At 38.1% G+C, this 23,043-nt stretch overlaps 2 protein-coding genes and 2 pseudogenes across 2 annotated transcripts; 2 read left to right on the top strand and 2 right to left on the bottom strand.

The window, feature by feature from the left end:
* The first annotated feature begins 2,103 nt into the window (after positions 1 to 2,103).
* On the top strand, positions 2,104 to 2,933 carry LOC125608402 (annotated as a pseudogene).
* Positions 2,934 to 3,499: 566 nt separating this feature from the next.
* On the bottom strand, positions 3,500 to 4,793 carry LOC106434549 (annotated as a pseudogene).
* A 796-nt stretch (positions 4,794 to 5,589) lies between these two features.
* LOC106447039 (pre-mRNA-processing-splicing factor 8A-like) lies at positions 5,590 to 15,344 on the bottom strand. The gene is made up of 24 exons (XM_013888883.3): positions 14,942 to 15,344; positions 14,748 to 14,871; positions 14,567 to 14,659; positions 14,103 to 14,493; positions 13,526 to 14,012; positions 12,648 to 13,438; positions 12,288 to 12,556; positions 11,830 to 12,144; positions 11,432 to 11,736; positions 10,903 to 11,357; positions 10,694 to 10,820; positions 10,339 to 10,580; positions 10,124 to 10,247; positions 9,733 to 10,030; positions 9,315 to 9,568; positions 8,572 to 9,188; positions 8,388 to 8,494; positions 8,030 to 8,284; positions 7,436 to 7,909; positions 7,061 to 7,222; positions 6,777 to 6,974; positions 6,421 to 6,699; positions 6,089 to 6,331; positions 5,590 to 5,992 (listed from the first exon to the last, which is right to left on the bottom strand). The coding sequence occupies exons 1-24, from the start codon at positions 15,217 to 15,219 to the stop codon at positions 5,801 to 5,803; spliced, it is 7,080 nt and encodes a 2,359-aa protein (XP_013744337.2). The 5' UTR covers positions 15,220 to 15,344; the 3' UTR covers positions 5,590 to 5,800.
* Positions 15,345 to 19,453: 4,109 nt separating this feature from the next.
* On the top strand, positions 19,454 to 21,996 carry BNAA04G28730D. Its single transcript, XM_013888884.3, has 5 exons — positions 19,454 to 19,653; positions 20,312 to 20,437; positions 20,515 to 21,097; positions 21,312 to 21,493; positions 21,588 to 21,996. The coding sequence occupies exons 2-5, from the start codon at positions 20,351 to 20,353 to the stop codon at positions 21,738 to 21,740; spliced, it is 1,005 nt and encodes a 334-aa protein (XP_013744338.2). The 5' UTR covers positions 19,454 to 19,653; positions 20,312 to 20,350; the 3' UTR covers positions 21,741 to 21,996.
* Positions 21,997 to 23,043: the final 1,047 nt, after the last annotated feature.

Raw genomic sequence — 23,043 nt, 5'->3', positions numbered from 1 at the left:
ATTTTCCAAACTCACAGATTTTACCCTTTTTTTTTTTTACTTCGGTTTTTTCGCTTAAAAAAATTGCTAGCTTAACAAGTTACAGTAGCTTTCCAAAACGAGGAGTTATTACGAGTTCTCAGATTTTCCCAAAGCTCAAAGAAGAATGAGTGCTAACGCCGGGCGGGCCAGAGTTGTGCTTCGTGGTAAAAGGGTCTTTTTGGATGGGTGAGCCGTGACGGCAATACGCTTTACGCCGCCGCAAAAGTTTCGGACGCTGAATCGAGAGTTAGGATCTGATCTGAATTCAAAGGAATGGGACCAAAGTGTAAGAGAGGCTAACAGAGCCATCAGAACCCTTTAAAGTAGGCCGGGTTTAGATTAACAAACTAATACTCTCCCATAGAAGAGAGACAGCTCTAAGAGTACTAGAGCCTACAACACTAACTACAAAAGTACACAAATGACTGGTTCGGCTTCCAAAGTTATATCATCATTGGCAGACAAGTAAATAACATATAATATACAGCTTATCAGTGAGAAGCAGGTGGATCCTTTGGTGCACCAACATTTTTGAAGTTTGGTTCCTAGTGATTTCAACTCTCCGTGGAGACATAAAGAAATGCTTCAACATATCCCTCTGGTGTCCATGGAGGATGTGTGGATCGTGTTAAATGCTAGTGCAGTGATTGATGTAAGACATGGTAGCAGTATCACGAAATGTGTACAGCTAGTCAACTACACAAAATCAAACCATCTGTGACTTGATCAACAAGTAAAAAAAAACTCATAATATATGTTGTAAGTAAGACTAAACTTTGATTCACCAGAGATGATGAGAAGAAATGGCACCTGCGAACATCTGTCCGTACTGAATGTGGCCGGACCGAATGTTAATTAACAAGCTCAAACAAAAGAAAACAACATAGCATGAACACCACCACAAAATAAAATCATGTTCAAGATACTTGCAACCCATTTGTTCATGTGTTTCCTTTTCAAACACAACAAATTATCTTGTCCTACTTGATAATATAGCCTAACACAAAAGGAGCAGATCATAGTCGATGAACTTAACTTGGAAGCTTACCTAGAGCAACCGGCATCATATCAGTGAGAAACAGAAATGGCCCCTAAGCCACATCATGAGATTAACAAATGACAACAACTCAGATGGATTCTAATTATGATGTGCCAGTTTAAACTTCTTACTCAAGTCATCAACAGTTTAGAAACTAAAGTTCAATATCAAAAACACAATAATTTGTGGGCTCTAACTCAAAAATAAAAAGATCATATTTAACCCACAAAACTAGAAAAGTTTAAACTGTTGATGACTTGAGTAAACTAATACTAAATATTAAAATTGGCAGTTGTTTTTACCCTCTTTAGTACTCCCTCGTTCATAAAATTGGCAGTTGTTTAAAAACATAAAAATTAGCTCAAAAGTTAAGCAACGTAAAATCTTCGTGATGTCAAAATCACCAGATACAAACAAAATGAAGATGATTATAAACAAAAATATAAAAAATAGAAAAAAGGATTATAGCCAGTCTACAAAAAATAAAATAAAGAAACTGGTAGTTAGGACACTTGGTTTGATTTTTTCACTTATTTCAACTTTTGATTTTTCGGTTTTAGAGATATATGATTCTTTTGGTTATTTATGAAATTCGATTTGATTTTAGTTTGGTTATTTTAATTTTTGGTTCGATTAGGATAACAAAGTTAAAAACTGACTAATATTTGAGAAGATTTCGGGTCAAATCCGAGTTTAAACTGTTGATGACAAATAGTTTAAACTTGCACATATAGTTTCAGTTAATTTAGATTGTCCATTAAACTTACCCAAATTACTCAAATAGTTTCAGTTAATTTGGTAAGTTTGATGCACAAATCAAATTTTCAGAAGAAATAAATATCTGATAATTCAAACTTTTTGATAAAATATCGGGTAACTCTTGAAATCCGGTTCGATATAATTTTTTTGGTTAGATACTATTCGGTTTTCACTTCAGGATAAATCTGTTTAGGCCAGTAGGAGTAAAAATAATAAAAAGAGGCATTTAAAGAAAGGGTTAGTGCTGACGTCATACATATTCTCTCGTAACAACGACTATATAAAGTTCACAATCTATCATCATCATCATCTCTCTCCTCGCACTCTCTATTTCTCCATTTTCTTGCGAAGGAAGCCTCGTCAGTATCTCTCTCTAAACCTACGCACGATGGTAGAGCCTCAGCCACCAAAGTGGGTTCTTGAAGCTCTGAGGAGATCCAACGGCATGGAGGCACGACTTGTTATCGCCGATAAAGTGTTGTCCGCGAGTGACGTGAAGCAGAGCCAGGCACGTCTTATGCTTCCTGCGAACAAGGTTCTGAGCAAAGAAGAGTTTCTAAGGGATGAAGAGATCAGAGTCTTGGAAGGAGATGCCAAAGCAACACGTAAAGAAGGGGTTCAAGCTATCTTTCTTGATCCGGATTACAAAACGTATACAGTTTTTCAAGACTCTCAATGATGTTCCAAGTAGCAATGATGAGGATGATAACATTTGAACATAAAATAGATTTGTGCTCTAAATAGCTTATTGAAAGACTAATAGCTCATAGAGCTTTATTGAATGATCAAGAAACTAAAGAGAAGAAGCTTTAGAGTTGTCACCAAGAGCTAACAAGATTGATTAATATCATAAAAAAGATTTAATGTGGCTGCAACTATGGCAACCAAAGTTATTTACACAAGAGTTCATAACAACATATATAATAGTCTAGATTGCTGGAAACCCTAAGATAAATGGGTCTTGGGCCTGACTTGGGCTTGTTCTCTAATAGAGGACTGCTTCGGCTTGGACCTGCTTTTTTTCACCTCAGGATACGCAAACGTCAACGCTCTTCCGGACTTGGGATCTTTTGAGGATACAGATGTTGTCACTTCCTTTTACGACGACGCTTGATTTGCATTGCGACTTCTCTCCCTAATGCGCTAGGTACACGTATGATATTGATACATTGGTTGGGTTTAGGTGTTAGCTTTTCTTTTCTTGTAGATAGACCACTTCTGCTGGTGGAATATAGGAGGACTCTGAGATTCAGAAACAGCATTTCACTTTCTTTCTGCTTTGTTACTAGTTGATGCTTCTGTAAATGGATTAACTCATTTGTTTGGAGTTGGGGGCTAAAGAATATCAAGTCTTTTTAGTTCTATGATATGCTTGTTCGCAGTATTGCTTTCTCCACTTCTATCTTCTTTGGCACGTATACTGCTATATTGTTTACAAGTCTCTTTACTTTACCTGGTTAAAGCTGCTTTGGTTTGGTTGGAGTCTTTCTACGCTCTGATCTTTTAATAGTCTATTTACTATATATATAAATCGTGTCCGTGGCATTTGCAGTCAAGTTAGGTTGGGTGGTCTGGACCTTTCTATAATAGTGGCTATAGTACCATAGAAAAGAGAAGAAGAATATATGAACATGAGAATATATGTGTTATCTAGAACAGATCAATTTAATCACATAGACAAGAGAATAGAAATCATCCAATAATTCATTTAAAAAAAAAATTAAAAAAAATAAACCATCTATGACCCTTGTGAGGATGAGAACTTAAAGAATAGCCAGACTTGTCCTAAACCGTTCGCATAAGTTTCACATCCTCCACATGGTTTACAAATGTATAAACTTGTTTGAACCCTCCCATTCCTTGGATCTCAACTCTTCTTATAGATTTCCTCTCAAGAGAGCAGTAAAAAACATAAAAAGGACTTGATGGGAACTTTGGCGACAACACTAACTCACCTGCAACAGTCACTCCAGCAAAGAATCCATCAATCAGCCCAGGAGCAAATTTGTAATTATGCTTGGACCATTCCTGTTTTTCCAGGTCTTGTACAACATACATGACAAAACTTGTACATGTTTCACCAATAAAGTTATACGACCATCCCGACATAACTGAAGCCAGTTTACCCTTGTAGTTTACCAGAGTTGTTTGAGGATGCACTGCTCCGATGAAAGGTTCCATGACTTTAACAAATCTGAACGTCTCGGACCTGACATCAAAGCACATTATTCCACGGACCCGTTTTTCGGTGGAAGATTTGTAGTACAAAACACCATTGATGCATATACCATCAGATAGAGGACAGTGGGGTATGCCACATTCGACAATTCTCACTGACAGTTTCCCAGTTGTTGATAGTGTTAGAACTTGATGCTCGCTAGAGAAGTCATTGTCAGTGAACATTGACAATACTTTGAACTGCTTTTCAATGGGATCATACCCGAAAAAGCTTGTCGCACCAGTCCTCTTCCTTGACTTCATTTTGGGTAAAATAACGGATTGTCCGGTGCTAGGGTTGCATATCTCCCACACCATGGCTGCAGTTTTCCTACCTTTTAAGATCCGACCATCTCTGATACAGACCAAACCACTCATAGGTCTGTATATATCAATAACATGATCAAAGGGGAAGTTCATATGATAAGTGGCGGCTGGGAGACGACGCCTTGTCATCATCAGGCTGAGGTGAGGTGTAGAAGGATACCTTGCCGTCTTTTACGCAGGCGAATAAGATCTTTGGGCTAGCAGATGATCTTCTCAAGTAGGTTTCCGTGAAATATGGATGGACGAGTAAGGATGACCCGAGCTTGGATACGCAACGACATCTCGCCACCGATTTCGTCGGTAATCTCGAAACTATCTCGATTATGAGATCATGCGGGAGTTTCTCTGAGTATTCTTCGGTGCATGTTCGTGAGTGGCATTGAAGGATTGTATTGTGGTCCTCAGGGACGTTTCTCCGACGTGATTTCATGCCACGATTGCTTGTAAACCCGCTAGGTTGTTTCGATTTCGTTTTGGAACGATATTAATATTTGTTGCAAATAAAAAGGAAAAAATCTCTAGTACGGTGCTGATATATATATGAAAGTTTTTAGTAAACAAAATATAATAGTAACTGTTGGAGATAAACTGGAAAGATAACTTAGAGACCAAGTTATCATTATCCTATTTAAGTTTTGTTTTAGATAAGGATGGTTTTACTAATGAGATTAGGAAATCTTAACATCTATATAAGGAGATGTCAACTTGTGACATAACTTGTGAGTTTAGAGAGATCTTGGTGAAAGCTTAAGTTTTGAGATATTTTCTTAAGCTAATAAGAATTGAGTTATTCTTAATTGATCTTTGAGTTCTTTGAGTTCTATAGTAACTAGTTAAACTTCATTAAGAAGAGATTAAAGAAAATTAAAACTAAAAACTTAGAAATGTTGTTTTCATGTTGGTTTGCTTGACATATATGATCAGCTATGTAATAAAAATTTTAAAAAGGTTTGGTTTGGTTATTTTAATAAACATAACAAAAAAGCTTTGACTATATGAATTTGCATGAAAGAAACGGAAAATGCGTATACATCATGGGACAAAAAGCCATGGCATATAGGTGGTGACAAAAAGGTTGTGTTGTGTCCTTTTGGTTATAATTTATAAGCACTAAACTTTGATATCCCAGAAGCGCTCTCGTCCGGCAACAAGATTATGAACATTAAAAACTTTTCCCCATTTGTTACAAGAAAGTTAGTTGCCTTTCCAACTCTGAAGATTTCAAATAGCATTTTAAAAAAAAAAACTAAGTTTCTCGACTTACCATGAGCGATTTTCATGTACATAAAAGATTTAGCTCTACTGGCAAAAAAAGGTCTTAAACTTGGGTACATTACAATCTTACCACACACACAATGCAGTAATACTGAGGCACTCGTACATAACGACAATACAAGTCTAGCAAGGAAGTTACAAAACATGGTAGAAATATAACGGTCAAGCAAAGGTGTCCTCACGATCTCCCTCAGCGATATCAGTCTCCTCCATGTTGCTGAACTCTAGGAAATGAGTGGGTCGATGTTCCTCGTGGTAGTACTCTTTTGGGGATCCAAGTTTGACGCTGTATTTCATTCCCACCGTGTGCTTCACTCCCATAAAGTTGTAGTTCCACGGTCCGTTCTCAGGAACCTATATATCACAACAATACAATTTTCAAAAATCAGCAGCGTTATATCATCATCAAAGACAAAAAAAAAAGAAACTATCACTGGTGCTCCTCCTTACCATGTAAAATCCGAGGAAGCGGTCACTCAACAGCATTTGAACCTTCTCATAATGGGTGGGAAGGTAGCCATGAGGATTGCTGCCTGTGTCCTTGTTGAGACGTCCCCATTCATATCCGGCTTGGGTCAACTTATATGATGTCAAAGAGCAGGATCCCGGAGTGAAACTGCATGTTAGGATGATACACTTTTCTCCATCCCATTGCTTGTTGTTCTCCAGAATGCGGGAATGAGCGGTAACATCCTAATCACAGACATCATCAGTTAGTAACGGGTTTAACAGGCTGAAACTATAAGGTATAGAAAAGATAAATGCGTATATAATAATACTACCTGTGGTGCCAATTGAGGTAGCTCGTTAGGCTGTGTGTGCAGCCATCCCAATGGCTCGAGATCATTAAGGAAATCATGCTCAGGAAGAGCTGACGGCAGGTTCACTTGCTGATGACTTCCCCACTGCGGCACCATCACAACACAACGGATTTCCTTAACCTGGGGATTATCCGGTGGGCTGATACCATATAGATATCCAGCAATTTGAGTTCGAAGATCTGCTACGCATATGAACTTCTTCAGGATGTTCTTTGGCATGATGTATGTGTATCCCGTCTCCTGTGAACAGCAAGAATTAATGTTAAGGGCAATTGGGCAAAGAACAGAGAAGGCTTTTACTTAAACTGGATTATAACCTTTATGTCATCTGAGTTCACGTAGATGTGATTGACTCTGAGGTAGAGGTTGGTAGCTGATATTGCACGCACACGCCAATCTGTCTTGGAACCGAATGCAGTTTGCTCGTAGGGGCTAGTGGTAGTGACGATGAGCTCCTCACCATGAACATTTACCGTTCTGGTTGTGACTGCATTAAGCTGGCTGGCTTCTTTTGCCTGCAAAGAAGAATAGGTTCACAGTGAACATATAATTATATGCAGAGACTTGTTTTTTGTTCTAAAGAAATCACAATTAAGGGTACCTGTTTCTCAATCTCAGCTATCTGTTGCCTCTGTTGAGAGGGTGGGGTAATCTCAGCTCCAAGGATAATATCTCTGATCTCTGATTGTGTCAGAGCTGAGGTATTCACATTGTTCTTCTTTGCGTAGTCAGATAGGATAAGATCCCTAAGAGCTACCTCCACCTGAAATTAAACATAATTGTGAATCAGTAAACAGAAGCATAATATACTATAAATAACTCGAGACCAGTAAAAAAAACTGTAGATACAGAGACAAAATCAGGTTAAGAGGGATCTTATCGAATAAGAAACTAACTAAATGAAAAGTCAAAATCAGGTTAAGAGGGATCTTATCGAATAAGAAACTAACTAAATGTAAAGTGGCAGAGGAATTACCTTCATCCACTGGTCGTCAGTGAGAGAGGGCCAGATGTGATGTGGCTCAGTGACAACAGACTTGTCGGGCTTCAACAACATCTTAGCCTTCTCATTATTCACGTGAAGCGCACGAAGGATCAGAATAAGTCTTGAAAAGGCAGTGTACGAAGAGATACTCTTCAACCAATCATCATAGATATTGAATAGGACCATCTGCGGTTCTGTGGCCTTCAAAATCAGATCACCAAATTTCTCAATCTTAAGGCACGCCTGGAACGGAAGCTGCAGTTCACTTCCCTTGATAACAATGTTGGGGAAATCCAGTAAGTGGACCTCAAGGGGGTCGAGCATTCCTTTACGAGTAACAATAACTTGTTTTGGCTGTTCTTCAACAGGGAGTGACCTCACAAGTGCAGCCACCTCTTCAGCAGTTTTCCATTTCGCTAGCTGACCAAGACGCTTCTGACCAGCCCAAACGCTTGTATGGATAACCTACAGAAACAAAAAGCAGTTACTTAACATCCAACTGCATGCTATAGGACTTAATAAAAAGAAGAAGTTGCGTCACAACATGCATATTCTTAATGTAAAGAATGGTAGAAGAAGACGTACCTTCAGGAATAGCTGCCCAGTTCTTGGATTGAAAATAAAGATCGCACCATTGATTGGCTTTGTCGTTAAATTTCCTTCAAATGTCTTGTGAATTGTGACACGATAGACATTGGTATCATCCACAAACCATATTATTTGATTGCTGAATATTTCACCATAGTTTTGAGATGACAAATATGGCTCAGTAGGCTCAGATGAGTATAACTGCAGACCTTTCCTTATCCTCTCTCTCAACACATACAAAGCTGGATTAGACTGCAATATGCATAGTTCAAACGATAAGTTGACTTAAAAATTCTATATATTTAAACAAAAAGAGCTCTGCACAAGACCAGCCTGATATAAAAAATTCTAGTACCTTCATGATCTTGTTCATTGCTTGGGCAAGAAGAGGTTTAGAACCTGGGAACCAATTGCCGAAGGCAGAATGCAAATTGTATGCCAGATCAAGCCCAATCATGACACCTGCACGAATTTTCTCAAAATATAAAACGAACTGCATAAAAGCAAAAGCTTAACAAAACTGGAAAAGTAATAAATACCTGTTGGAGATGGATAGATTGACATGTTATCAGTGGTATAATCCATGAATTTGGCCCTAGTATAACGCTCAATATCATGGGAATCATAATCTCCCCACCGAAGTTGCACATCTATCCAATACTTGTTGCTAGCTTTCTGGTCGAACACATCCTTTGACTCAGCAACCAGGCTTGGTTTTGACATTGGCCATTTATGGGCAGCAAATAGAAGAACATCAGCGCAAGAGCTGTTCATCTTATAACTCTTCCTTGGATGAATTGTCTCCTTCTGAACAGTTTCTATCTCCAAAGCATCCAACTCTTGGTCCAATACTTGACAAAGATCCATAACAACACTCTCATGGATCTTTTGCCACAAATGGGCACGGAAAATCTGAATCAGAGATATCTTGAGTGTAGGAATCTTTCCATGCATGAATATTCCGGTCAGATCCAATTGCACTTGGAAACCCACATACACATTCGCTCGATTAATTGTTGGCGACCACCAAAGCGTGAATCTTCTATTTGGAATCTGGTTCAGACCAGACCTCTGTGCATTCGTCAGCTTCTTATACTTCATCGACTCCTCAAACCCGGATGCCTTCTCCCAGAAAAGACCCTCCCACGTTGGGAAACTGATTTCAATTGAAGCACAAAAAAGTTTAGCAAACTTGATGTGATACCCTTAAATAAAAGTTGCGAGCAACTGAACAGAAAATGTGATCATGAAAAAATGATAAACAAAGGAAAAGAAGACTTACTATGTCCCCTTGAATAAAGTGTGCTCAAGGATACCCTCAACACCTCCAAGAGCTTGGATAACATCAGTTCGGTAATTGTTTAAGTTCCACAACTTCCCATCGTGCCTCTGATGTGTCCACCAGAAAGGATTTTGTTTGAGGACCTGGTACTGCTTAAAGTCGGTCCGAACCCTCCAACCTTTATCATACGCTAACGTGTGCCTATCCTTCTGAAACAGGGTATTTATTCGAGGAATTCCCCTATCCCAAGAGTCCTGTCACATTATCATACACGCCAAAAAAATTATTTTAGAAACCTGACAAAAAGCAAAATAATCTTAAACTTGGGCTTCCAAAATAAGAACAAGGCTACACATAGATATCCTCCCAAAAACCTATATCATCTAAGGATGTAACAAATGACAAGTATGCTACGTACCTCCAAATCCTCCAATGTAAGACGCCTATTTTGGGCCTGTGCTTCCTGCCTCTTTAAAGCATACTCTGCCCACACCCGCTGTGAATCAATAAACTCACTTTCCCAAGGCTGTATGTAACGATATAGATTCGGGATAAGCTGATCTTCCTCGTGGCTCATTCCACTCCTAAAGTGGGTTACCCCAACATCCGTTTGCTTGCTGTACCGAAGGTCACTTTGTGGAATCAAAATATGACCCATTGACAACATTCCCAGCCCTCCAATTTCCTTTGGAGTGTAGAAGATAACAGGAGGAAATCTGGCAAGGAGAAATAAAAAAGAATCAGACTACAGAAACATTAATATACAGCTCTACCATGTCGACCATAATTTAATAAAAACATTTGCTCACCGACTAGGCATCTTTGAGTTCAGCCCTATCTTAATCCTTGTTTGAATTTTGTTTTCACACTTGACCAGTAGATCCAAGAGCTCTTGCGTATGCACAGTGGCTTCACGGAAGTACGTCATGAGACCTGTACACAAAAAAAAAGGTTGCACTCAGCTTAATGAGCCACGCATTATGAAAAGCTATCAGTGGTGACAAAGCACGTTCGTAACATATACCAATTAGAGCTGTATTCCATTTATTGACAATTTTGGTGAAGGTGGTTGATCCTGAAGACATAAGGATCTGCCTAACACGATTCTCAAACACCTTCATATGTTCATCATCAACCCGCAGAAAAGCAACGGCAGTCCTCTCCTTGGTCTGCTCATTTTGCAGATTCCAGACACCATCTCTTGTGTTGCTGAAAGCTTCCTGAGTCATCCTGATTTTTGGAAGTATGCGAACTTCAAATCCACACCTGCAGGCACAGTTGCAAGAGTATTAGTGATGACAGAAGCACTAACAAACTATGGTCCCAACGAAGACCTCGCTTAGCAACAACTGGACAAGAATACTCGAATAAAACATTACATGCTGAAGAGCAGGTTAGGATTATCCTTGCTGTAGACAGAGACAAAGCCATTCTCCCACTCCAAAGTTGTGATGCTCCGAGGAAGACGATTCTTCATGTCCCAAAAGACACTTCTACCAAGATTGACTGAAAGATGAACAAAAAATGAGACACAAAAACAAAAACATGCATGAATTTCTATCGAACAGCATAAAAAGAAAGAGCATACCATCATGTTTCATCAACCTCATCCTTGCATCTCTTGGCCAGCACTTCTTATTGTTGTATCCCACCATGTTTTCATTGTTGGGATCAGGATGCTCAGTAAGGTAGCGCTGAATAAGATCCCTGGCCTCTTCATGGGTAAATTTGAACATTATATGAACTTTGTCTATGTACCGGGAATACAGTCTTATGGGATGACGTGTCTCCACTTTTGTATCCCAAAACGTCATAAACTCGTTAGGCATCTGTGGTGGCCCAGCAATCTCACTCGCCCGAGTCAAACCAAGAAGTAAAAGATCAAGCAATAGTCCATAAAACTGAACAACGAAAGAGGCAAACTGAAGCCCCCTAATCAGACCATACGAGTTAGTATGACTCATATCTTTGTAAGACAGAACCACATTATTCTTGGCAGACACATAATCCGCAATATTGTGGTCAAGAACCAAACGAAGCAGCCTGAAAAAAATAACACAATACTTATTAGCACACAAATCTGAGAATTAATTTACCATTAATAAACTAGTAGATACCTGTTCAACATGGTCAAATCAATCTTCTCAAAGAACTTTTCAAACTTAGTCTGGAGCATCACCACACATTGCCCATCCCCTGTGTCCCATATGCCTTGTAAATTATTGATACCTTGACACCACTTGTAAACCAGAAGTGGTGGCGGCTCTGAGTCTGCTGGCTTGATCCAGTTTGGGAACAGGTGGCGCTTATCACCCTCGTACCACAAGTATTGGTCAAGATAGGCATCAGTAATTTTCTCCAGAGGCTCTATTTCATAAACTGGAATCAGGTAGCTGTACAGATCCATAAACTCTATGCCAACCTGCAAAGAACGGATTCACCATCAGTTTACTACAATAACTTGGCAACATATGTTCAACCCATTGCTCCAATATATAGAGAAGGGTCAAGCTACCTCTTTGAAGCCACGCTGGGTGAGGAGATGACGTTTAATTCTAGACAGAGCTTCATGAGGATTGTCATACGCTTGTTCAATCAGACCAAGCTCCTCTCGCTGCTGCTGATTCAACCTCACAGCGACACTGTATGATTCCTTCAGTCTCTCAAGGGCCAGGATAAGCAACTTTGTGTCATGTTTGTACGACAATGGCGGGAATGGAATTGGAGAAAACTTCCTCGATTCCAGCCAGTGAACAGTGGTTGTATAAATTGCTAGTGCTTCCTCTGGAGTGACATATGGACCATCTTTCAGGTAATTGTGCTGCCGTTCCTGTGACAGGTTTACAAGGATAATTATCAGAGAACTGATAATGAAGTATACATGGAACTAATTTACTCGAAACAGTAAATGACGCTTATTTATAGAACTTTTTTAAGCAAATCAATGAAGACATTTAAGTAAAATGTACAGACCTGTTCTGCCTTTAGCCAGAGACGAGTCAACCTTCCAAGATTCTTTCTGCAAACAGTCTTATCAACCGTAGCCCCTCTTCTGATACGCTCACGATTGTAGTGAGCAACATTTGTCCACCAATCAGCCTTAGACTTGACATAACGCAGGATCATATTCTCAATTGGCACAGGTAACCCAGGGACCTTCCAAGGGATATTAGCTTTCCAACATCGCCATGCCTCGCTAAGGTGCTGCAATATTGTCCGAGCTTTGTTTTGCTTGATACCCTCTGCACATAACAAGAAAATATCAACCAAAAGTTTATAGGACAATTTCATGATTGAAAACACAAGTAAAAACACATTCGAAAGAATGGAAACCTGGCATGGCATCAAGAACGTCATGCATGACAGCAGCTCGCAGTTCCAAATCGAAGTGGCTTTCAACTCTCTGTTTCGTGACAGTTTTGGCAACTCCTTTTGAATGACGCCCCTCAAACTGACGAGCAAGAAGATTCCCCAACCATCGTTCAAGAAGAGGAACTATTCCACGAAGGAAAAACAACCATACCCTCCACATTGGAGCCCAAAATCCACATCCTGGTCCCTTACCCACAGGACCCGTATTGAAACGGTAGTATATCAAGTGCTTCAAATCCTTGCACATCCTAATCTGCCTCATCAGTCTGTATTTATACCGGTACATACCCGTCAACTGGCCAACGTGGGAGAAAATATACTGCAGACCGTCAGCTAACTGGAAAGCATCAACATTTCCTAGTCGGAACTGGACATTGGCATCAACTACAAGCTTTGTCAGCCGGAGGATCTCACGGCAGAGATGGAAAGCGTTCCCAAAACGTGACTTCTTTCGCTCTTTGGTGGTCAATGTTTTAACAGGCTTAAGGTTGAAGTTGTAGTCAAGATGCAGATAGTTCAAATTCTTCCTGTGGATCAGCAGGTTCAGCATATTATACCCCTGCCTGCAGACTTGCAGACCCACTTCAACCCAATCCAACTCGGTACTCTGGAAAAACTTTGTAGCTGCAAGAGAGCGGAATAAGTGCTTCTTCTTCTGGGCTTTAGGTGGTCTATGGTGCAACTCATTCAGTACATAGCACTTCAAAAGCTTTTGGTAACTAACTCGAACTTTAACCGGATAAGCTGGGGGACTGCAGAAAATGAGTTCAGAAAAGTATTAGTAAATATACAAGTAAATTATGAAAGGGAAAGAGAACAGAAGACGACCAGTAGCTTACCAGTGCTCCTTGAACCACTCTGACACCAGGGGAATATCTTCTGACCGCCTTGTTCTCCCAGACCTCATATTGAAAGGTCGTGGTGCAAACAGCAATGAAATGCCAGCAGCTGTAGTGTCAGTGTAGAGGTGGGTGTCTTTCAGCAAAGGTTCCACTCCCTCTGGTAAGATAAAGTCATCCTCACCATCATCTTCAAAAACGTTCCTTTCACGCCTTTCCTTATTGGTGTTGCTTATCGGGTGAAGCAAGGGATCATAATAAAACGCAGGAAGATCAGGGTCCTCGGTCTTTATATACATCACCATAGGACTGTGATACACGCAGAGTTTGACTTTCCTGGGACGATTATTGTACAGGTGGGGAAACGCTATTCTGTACTCAGTTCGAAGAGGGGAACGAATGATAAGCTTGTTGATGTCGTTAAACTCATTCCAGTCTTCATCCCCTTTCTCCATATCACGGTACAAAGGTTCAAACTTAGGACCACCTGGGTAAGAGTGACAGAAAGCATTAGAAGAGAAAAAACCAAAGTGAAACAAAATTATCAAAATTTCAGAAGATAAGGAAAGTAGCATACCAGGTATGCACATGTTCAGAGCCTTGGCGGTGAAGAAAGACGGCATGTCAAACAAGTAGAAGTAGTTGCGATCGATCAAATCAGACAGCAACTGGCCTGCAAGCCTGTGAAGGGTAGCCATTATCGGAAGAGAGAGATTCCACTTCCGGTAACTGGGACCATTAATCAGCTTGGTCTTCACTAGTGGCTTGTGGTCATAAAACCAAGTGTGCACAGCAGAATCTTCTTCCTCGTCTAGCTCCAACTGAATTGGCTCAAGAGGATCAACGTCCAACAAGTTGTCAGCGTAGTCCAGTGGAGGCTCCTCATCATCAAACGGTGGAAACCGCATCCTCTTGAAATGACGACGATCCCTCTTCTCCCTTCGCATCATAATCCACATAGTTCCCCACTGTAAACCAAGACAAAAAAAAGAATAAATATCACTCAAATGGAAAACACAGAGGCAAGAAAAGAGAACACACCTGAGCCATGTAAATAGGTTCCACAACCCATGGAATCTCGTTGACGAACGTAATAGCTCCGGTGATGTGGTAGAGAACCTTTACATCTCGAACCTGGAAGAAAACAGTTAAGATAGATTAATAAACAAGAGCACAATCAATAAACAGCTGAAGCTTAAGCAGATATTCAGTTATAAAGAACCTGCTCCCAAGGCATAGGCATATTCTCCAGAAGCTTGAACACAGCGTGAGGAACGAACTTAAGAGCTCCAAGGTATACACGTTTATCGTGACGAAACTTCTTCGATGACATATCACCATGGTCCCTGAGAAATCACAATCCAAGTAAAATCAATAATCAAGAAACTACGAAGCTGGATCTCGAAGAAGCCTCACCTGATTATCTTCCTGACGTGCTCAGGCGGCATGTCCTCCTTCTGAGTCTCCACGAATCCGAACTTCCTCTTGTCGCCGTAGCGTTTCGAGTTCAGCTGCATCCATTTGCGAGCCTTCTCCTCGAGCTTCGCCTCGGCTTCCTCGGGAGTAGGCTCGACGGGAGGAGGAGCAGGATTAGAAGGCGGCGGGAGCGCGGTGTAAGAAGGATGCGGCGGCGGAATCATCGGGGCGCCGGTGCCGGGAGGGGCTAACGGCATACCGTCGTTGTTGTTCCACATGACTACGACTAGGAATAAACCCTAGATCTCTAACGGCCTTTGTCGATCTCTCTCAGTCTCTCTATCGACGCTGCAGAGATACTCGAGTGGAAACCCTAAACCGATTTTTGCTGCTGCTTTTTTCGGTCTCATGATGTTATAAGGCTTATCTATTAAATCCGGTTATCTTAGTCGGTCTTTCATTTGTTAAATCCGGTTATCTTTGTCGGTCTTTTATTTGTTAAATCCGGTTCTCTTTGTCGGCTCTTTCATCTATTAATTAATTCCGGTTCTCTGTTGGTTCTTTCATCTATTAGATCCGGTTATCTTTGTTTGTTTTGCTGATGATCGTGGAATGGAAGTCTAGAATGCCACTCAAAACTTTAACCAAGACATGATATCTAAGATATGTATTAATTAATCTATAAGATATTAATCTATAACTGTTGAAAATCAATCCATTTATCTCTAAACCATGAACATGACTTTGCAACACAAGACAAAATAGATAGATAGAACTAGAAAAAGATAAATATGGTGAAAATAAATATAATAACTAAAGAAACAAAAATGAAATTTACATTGGAGACGGTCATTGTATATCTATTGCACATACACAAAAGGGAAAGAAAGTATCAAAACTAAACCTATTAAGTTATCCAAATTTTCAACAATTTTGTTTTTCTTGACATCCAATTTCCTTTTTTCTTAAGTATTTCCTTATTTTTGAACCATCCGCTAGTCCGTTTCTACATAAACACATGTATATGGAACTAATTTTTTCACCAAACAAACGCATTACTTCTCCATAAATATCTATCAATCAAACGCATCAGTGATATGTTGACGGGATGATACGATGTAGCCGTTGCGGCTGCTACACAGACTTCATGGTGTGTTGCAACATATGGTTGTGGTGTATTGAGAGTTTTGTTTACAGTGTCTCTTCTCCGGTTGAGCATAAGGTTCTGTTTTGTTTTAACCTCTAGCTTGTTGCAGTGGTTGTTATCGATATTTTTGTGTTTTTTCCGCGTCCATTCGAGGTGTGGCTGAAATGAGAGATACTGGTTTCTTCTCGACATCGGGTTCAAGGCTGTTCGACGGTAGATTTACTGAAGTTAACTCGGGACAAAGACATATCTAAACAGAGAATTTTTCGTCATGATTTCGTCGAAGGTATTAGAAGTCCGTCTTCTACTGCTGGAACAGGAACACCTAATTCACCTTGATTTCGAAACAAGACCATTTTGACATCATATTGGGTCATTGTTTCATAGTAGAAGATCCTTCTCGCGAGTCTCATCGTTGGTTGAAGTGGAACTCGTAAGTTTGCTATGGGCAGCTGAGAGTTTGAGGAGTATGTGACAGCATAGAATCATAGTCTTCAGCTAAAGATTTAATGGAAATCTTGGAGAAGCCACATTCCTTTCCTCTTTTCCGCCATCTCATTGCTGAGATCATGGGCCATCTAAATCTGATTACAGGTTGGTCTTTGATTAATGTTGGTCATCATGAGAAGAGGTGGTAATCAAAATTGCTATCAGCGCGACTCAGAATCACTTGTATCAGTCATGTGGCCTCTAGTAGTTTGATTTGGTTGCAGGACATAATTTGCAGCAGAGATGGTGTGACTGATGTGTCCAAATTGTGTAATTATGTCTTTGTTTCTCTCACACCTATTGGTGTTTTTTTTTTGGTTTTCCTCCCTTTTTCCTTGTTTTTGGACATACGAAACTTGGTATGGTTCATTTATTTGAGTAATGAAATATTAATTAAGTGGCAAAAAAAACTTGTTTCTCTCTACTCAAAAAGTCAAAAATTAAACAACAATCAATCGTAGTTTTGATCAATAGCAAATCTTTATTCACTTCTCTTCTGATTCTTGTGGCACTTTTTGGAGTTGGAGTAGAAGGCACAGTTCACAAAATCGGCAACTCGAGCGGATGGACCATGATGGGTGTGGATTACCAAGCTTGGGCTTCCTCAAGAAATTTTCAAGTAGGAGACTCACTGTTCTTCGAATACAACAACGAGTTCCACGACGTCACTGGAGTCACTCCCTATGACTTTGAGCTACGCTTTTCACCTAATCCGTTAGCAACTACCAAACTAGATTAGACACGGTAATCTAATAAAATTTGGATTCGAACACTTCATATGCGGAGTTCCTGGTCACTACAGCATAGGAAAAAATCTATTCTATGTCTCCTTCGCCTTCTCCATTGGCTAATTAACTAACTAACTCTTTGAAGCGCGTCTCGGTTTCAGTTTGTTGGCTTTGATCTTTTGTTATCGCGATCTTGTTAACATCTTTTATTGTTTTGATTTTCATCATTGTAATGAATTAGGTCTCACTTTCTTGTAATTCCTTTTCTTTAAGCTGATTTGTCAATACAATTCGATTTTTTTAAAAAAAAATATAAGAGTTACGTGTGAATCACCACAATATTACAAAGTAGCACTTATTTCTTCAAATATTGTAAATGAAAACCTAAGAAGACTATTATATGAAAAGTATCAGGATAAAGTGTTTTTAGTCATCAATTTAAAAAATTGTTGTGTTGTCATTTAGATTACATTTTTATTTTTATTTATAAGATAAACTAATACATGATTCGAGCAAGTATTATTGGACCAAATTATACAGTTTTATTTGATCAGTTAAAATAAAAGTGTGTTTTTTTAAAAAACTAATAGAGTGAAAAATTTGTTCAAAATCCAAATCATTTTGCAGTTGTGTTAATAATCGTGAATATTTTATGGTATTCCTACATATAAACTATTCATATTCAAGAAAAATTGGAATTGATTGCGGAAGAAATATAACAAAATTGAAAACTATAAGATGACATGTTTTGTGTGTTTAAAAAAAACTGTGATACGGTATTCACTTTGATCAATAGTAGCATAGCCATGTATCTAAAGCTTAGACCATCTCCAATGGTGTATCCAGGAGGGTTCTATCTTATAGTTCTAAGTAATTTTATGCTCAAAATTAAATCCAAAAAAGGGAAAATAGATTAGATGTGGTTCTAAAAATAGATGTAGAAGTGATAGGTGTCACTTTCTGACAGGGTAGTAATTTAAAGGAAATAAAATCAAATCCAATTGCTTTTCTTTCTCTTTTACAAATTTTTAAAACTTAGGCCATGCGCATTAGAGGTTTAAAGAAGAGTATCACACGTTTTACGAGGAAAAAAAAATATTAAAAAAAGCAAAAGCGATGAACTCGGTTCGTCTCGCCTCTCCTGCGTGATACCCTCTCTCCTAAAGTTCATCACTGTAGCGCGGGCTCCACGACACGTGGCGGCCCGCGATTGGTCAATTTTTTTTAAAATAAAAAATAAAAAAAAGGAAAAAATTTAATAATAAAAAATTAAGAAGATGAACCCCAAAGGAGGGTTCACTGATGCTCTTGCTCTTAGAACCTTTAATTCGTTCTACCATTTGAGGGATTAAAACTAAATAAATATCTAAATTTTTTAATTTGATTATTTTCAATTAAAAATTTGATTTAGAACTCTGAGATGGTCTTTAGGCTTCTAAACCTTTTATTTCCTCTTTTGCATTTATATATTAAGAAAGTCAGTTGGAAAAAAAAAAATAGTGGCATGGAAATTGGAAGAGAAAAAGACTGTGATAGTACCAAACCAAGTTTTTGTTCCCAAAGTAGCATTCAAGGCTCAAAGTCACAAAAATAGGTTTCATTAAAGAGGTAAATATACACTTATACCCCTTGGGTTAATTAATCCAAACCTTAGGGTTTAGAGTTAAGGGGGTGGGATTTTGGAATTAGGGTTTAAAATTTTATAAAAAATAAATACTAAAATAAAAAATAAAAATTTATAAAACAGTTTCAAAAATTATTTTTAAACTATAAAAAGAAAATTTGAAAAAAAAATAAAAAAAAAATTCAAACATTTTTTTAAAAAAAAATTATAAAAATTTCGAATCTGAAAACATATAATCTGAAACTATAAAATTTTTATTTTTTTATTTTTATTTTTTATTTTTTATTTTTATTTATTTTTGTTTGTTTATTTAATTTAAACCAAGGATATTAGAGACATTTTACCTTTTAATGAATGTTATTTTTATGACTTTCTCTTTTTAGTACTCTTTTTGAGACATAACCTTCAAAATGTGCTATTGACAATTGAGCGAATTGGAATCAACAAAAACAAAAACCCATCCGCAGTTGGGTGCCACGTGTTGAGTTGAAAAGCAGACGTTTCTAAAATAAAAATTGTCAACGCAATCTCTCTGGGGCCAGAAACCAGATGGGTGGGTTAAAAGTTAAAACCCGAACCCGGAGTTTCCTGTAATAAAAGTTTTGCTTGCTTGCTTCATCGCTATAACTTGCTCAAATCTCTATTCTCTAACGCACAAAAACCTCTGAATCGAATCGAGTGAGAAACCAGAGTTGGGGTTTGATTCCTTGTACGTTGCTTTGAGGTTAATGATCATCCATCTCTCTGTCTCTTTATCTTACTCCTAAATAATAAGTATTCTTTTGTTTTCAATTTATGATTGATTGCACAAGAGGTTTTCTGGGTTTTAGGGTTCTTCTTCTTCTTACTGATCACGTCTTCTCTCCCCCCGCCCGTCGCGAATTTCACAAAAGTTTGCTTCTGTCGCCTTAGATTTTTGTAGGAAGCTTAAATTCTCAAACACTTCAATTTCAGATTTTTGTTTGTTGTTAATTTTGGAACTAGTTTTGATCTTAAGAAGTATAAGCTGTTACTTTAATGATCTAGAAACTTAGTTTTCTTTTTTGTTGTTATCACATGATCCTTGATTTCTTCCTTGCTAACTTTGTTGTTTGACAAGTTTTGAACTTTTCTAGCTCTGGGTTTATTAAAAAGACATGGTTGTGTTTTGGTTCTTACAGCAATAGAAACATGTGGCTACAGAGCAATAGCTTGTTTCTGCAGTTACAATTATATTTTTGGTTAAGAAGAAAGAATCCTTATAAAAACTGTCTCTTAGGATCATTAGTGGAAACACCTATGCATTACCCTTCCTCTTGGATTGTTTTATTTGTCTCAAAGCATTCATGTTTCTCTATGCTTTTCTTTAATCTCTCTGAATTGGAACTATTCCCCCGTGACAGGACGCACACAAGAAAGTTCTTGGATTGAGAGAAACAACAATGGACTTTAAAGGTATCACATGGGTTGGGAATGTCTACCAGAAGTTCGAAGCAATGTGCTTAGAGGTTGAAGAAATCATCGTCCAGGTTAATGCTTTAACCACTTGTTATAATTTCTCGCCATGTCAATTCTAACCTTTTTTTTTGGTTTGCTTGTCTTTTAGGACACAGCTAAGTACGTTGAGAACCAAGTTCAGACGGTTGGGAACTCCGTGAAGAGATTCTGTTCTGAGGTGGCTCAAGATTTGCGTCCCGTTGACTCACCTGTTTCTACGTTACATGAATACGCTCCTGTTTGCTCTTCCTTCAAAAAGAAAAGAGAAGAACAAGATGTAACTGAGGGGAAGAAGGATGGATGTGCGATGGAACTCCGTGGTCTTGACGCAGATGACTACGATATATGTACTTCTCCAAGGCAGCATGGTTACGGAGGTCCGTATAGAAGGACAAGACTCGGTCGCAAACAAGGGTTTAAGAAAGAAGTCACCAGGCCTTACTTACAGAAAGACTCAACTAGTTTATCAATGGTTCATAGAACTCGTCTCAGAAACGTTGTTGGAACTGTAAAGTCAAGTGAAAATGGAAGCGACAATCAACACAGTCTAACAGTGGTTGATTCTGTTAGAAGTCAATATTCAGAGACGAAGACCAAAGATGAACACGGTCCTGAAGTGGCTAATTCTGTTAGGAGTAAAGATTCAGTGATTCAACCATCTGTTCCCATAAGCTTATCTTCAGGATCTGATGGTAAAGCTTCTGCTTCTTAATTGTTTCTGTTTGGACTATGTATTCATAAACTGGATCTTGGTAGTTACACAACACATAGGTTCTGCATCACTTAGGAACTTAAGGATCATTTGGCGGTTTCTTAATCATTGTCTGCTGCTTGCATTGATAATGGAATGCAAAACATCTTAAGCTTTGAATCACTTAGATCTTGGTTATGGTTTGTTATATTCAGATTGTAGAGAGGATGAGGATCGGATGAAAACTAGTTCGAGTTCTGTCTCTGAGCATAAGCCAGAGATTCTTCAAGGGCTTAGTGGAAGATCAGTTGAAGAAAGCTGTATCATTGTGGATAGAGACGAGTTGCATTGTGTTTTTCCTAACAAGGAGGAGAATGACAAACACAACCCTTACAAGGTTCTTATCTCTTTCTTTCTCTTCGTTTCACGTTTGCGTTTATTATAACATCACACGGAAAGTAATAACGCCTTATAATAAACTGATTCTACAGAAGATCAGAGATGCTATATCTTCAAGAATGAAGCAAAACAGAGAACAAGAATACAAGCGACTTGCTCGTCAATGGTACGCAGAAGATGTCGAGAATCCGAAACAGATTGAGGAAGATCAATCATCAGAAGAATCTGAATGGGAGCTTCTGTAAAATGTTAGTGGTTTACACATATAATTAAAGTAAGTAAGCACTCTCTTTGTATATAAAGAATGTCTAAGCAAAACATAAGAAGCAGCCTTTAAAGGCTTCCTCTGGTTACATAATGAATAAGCCTCCTCATCTTTATCAAAGTCATGATCTCGTGTACATGTATAATCTTTCCCATGGGGTGGTTGTGTAATTATTGTTTTCGTGTTTCGTCTATTTTACATTTCCATTTTGTTCCATATGAAGGACCACTCCAATTCTTTTCCTTATCTTTTTTTTTCCCAAATTGAATTATATTATAGCAACACGTGGAATACAAAGTCATACATAAACTGAAGGAAGAGAAGATATCCTCTTATGCTAAATCCCATAAGAGCACCGAACGGGGTAAATCCAAAAAAGAGTATCTAAAATGATAAATATTTTTTTTTTAACAAAACATAGTTATTTAATTAAAAGTGAATACTTAATAGGCATATTATATGTAGACCAATTGCACACAAACATATGTCATCACAGTAAACTATTTGTTAGTTTAGACACTTTTGTCTTCTCTCACCTAATTAACTTTTTTCATTTTCTTTAATGAGTTAGATTAAGAAGGGAAACTAATTAAATATATTTACAAATTAAAAAAGTTTGGAACAATTTCAACCGTATATCTCCTCAAACAGAAAACCATAGTCATTTTCTCAAATAGTTTTTAGGAGTTCAGACTATGGCAAGACTCTACAAAAAGTATCGTCAGCCTCAGACCTATTGTGCTAATTTATCCTTTTATTTTATTTTTAGTTATTTTATAGGTTGGCAAGAGAGAAAATCTATTCCCCTAGTATTTATATTAAATAATAATTCGACGGTGTTTTCTTGTTTTAATCACAGCTTTATAGTGAAGCTATAATCATTAAGAAGCTGAATAATAAATTTGCTAATAAGAAGTTTCAGAAATGTAAGAATACACATCTAATATCTCACTTTTTACATGCACAAAAACATAAATACAAACAAGCTAATACATGTTATTCATGTAGATTTATGACTATCCGAATTGTCCTAAATTCAAGATTTTATATAATGTATTGTTAACCGAACCTGTCTTATATTCTTACTAAACTTCTGAGAAAATTGGATTTTTCAACAATTTTCTATCACCTGAGAGACTTGTCTGCATATTTCATTGCCTTCAAATTTGAGTGATCATGTACATTAAAAATATCATAATTAGTCTAAGATAAAAAAGGTAAAATGTTGCAAAAACAACATATAGATATGAATGCACTCACCACTGATTTAACAGTCCTAATCT

The sequence above is a fragment of the Brassica napus genome, chromosome A4 (genome assembly GCF_020379485.1).
Source record: "Brassica napus cultivar Da-Ae chromosome A4, Da-Ae, whole genome shotgun sequence".
Classification (NCBI taxonomy): domain Eukaryota; kingdom Viridiplantae; phylum Streptophyta; class Magnoliopsida; order Brassicales; family Brassicaceae; genus Brassica; species Brassica napus.
This window is presented reverse-complemented; position numbering and strand designations above follow the sequence as displayed.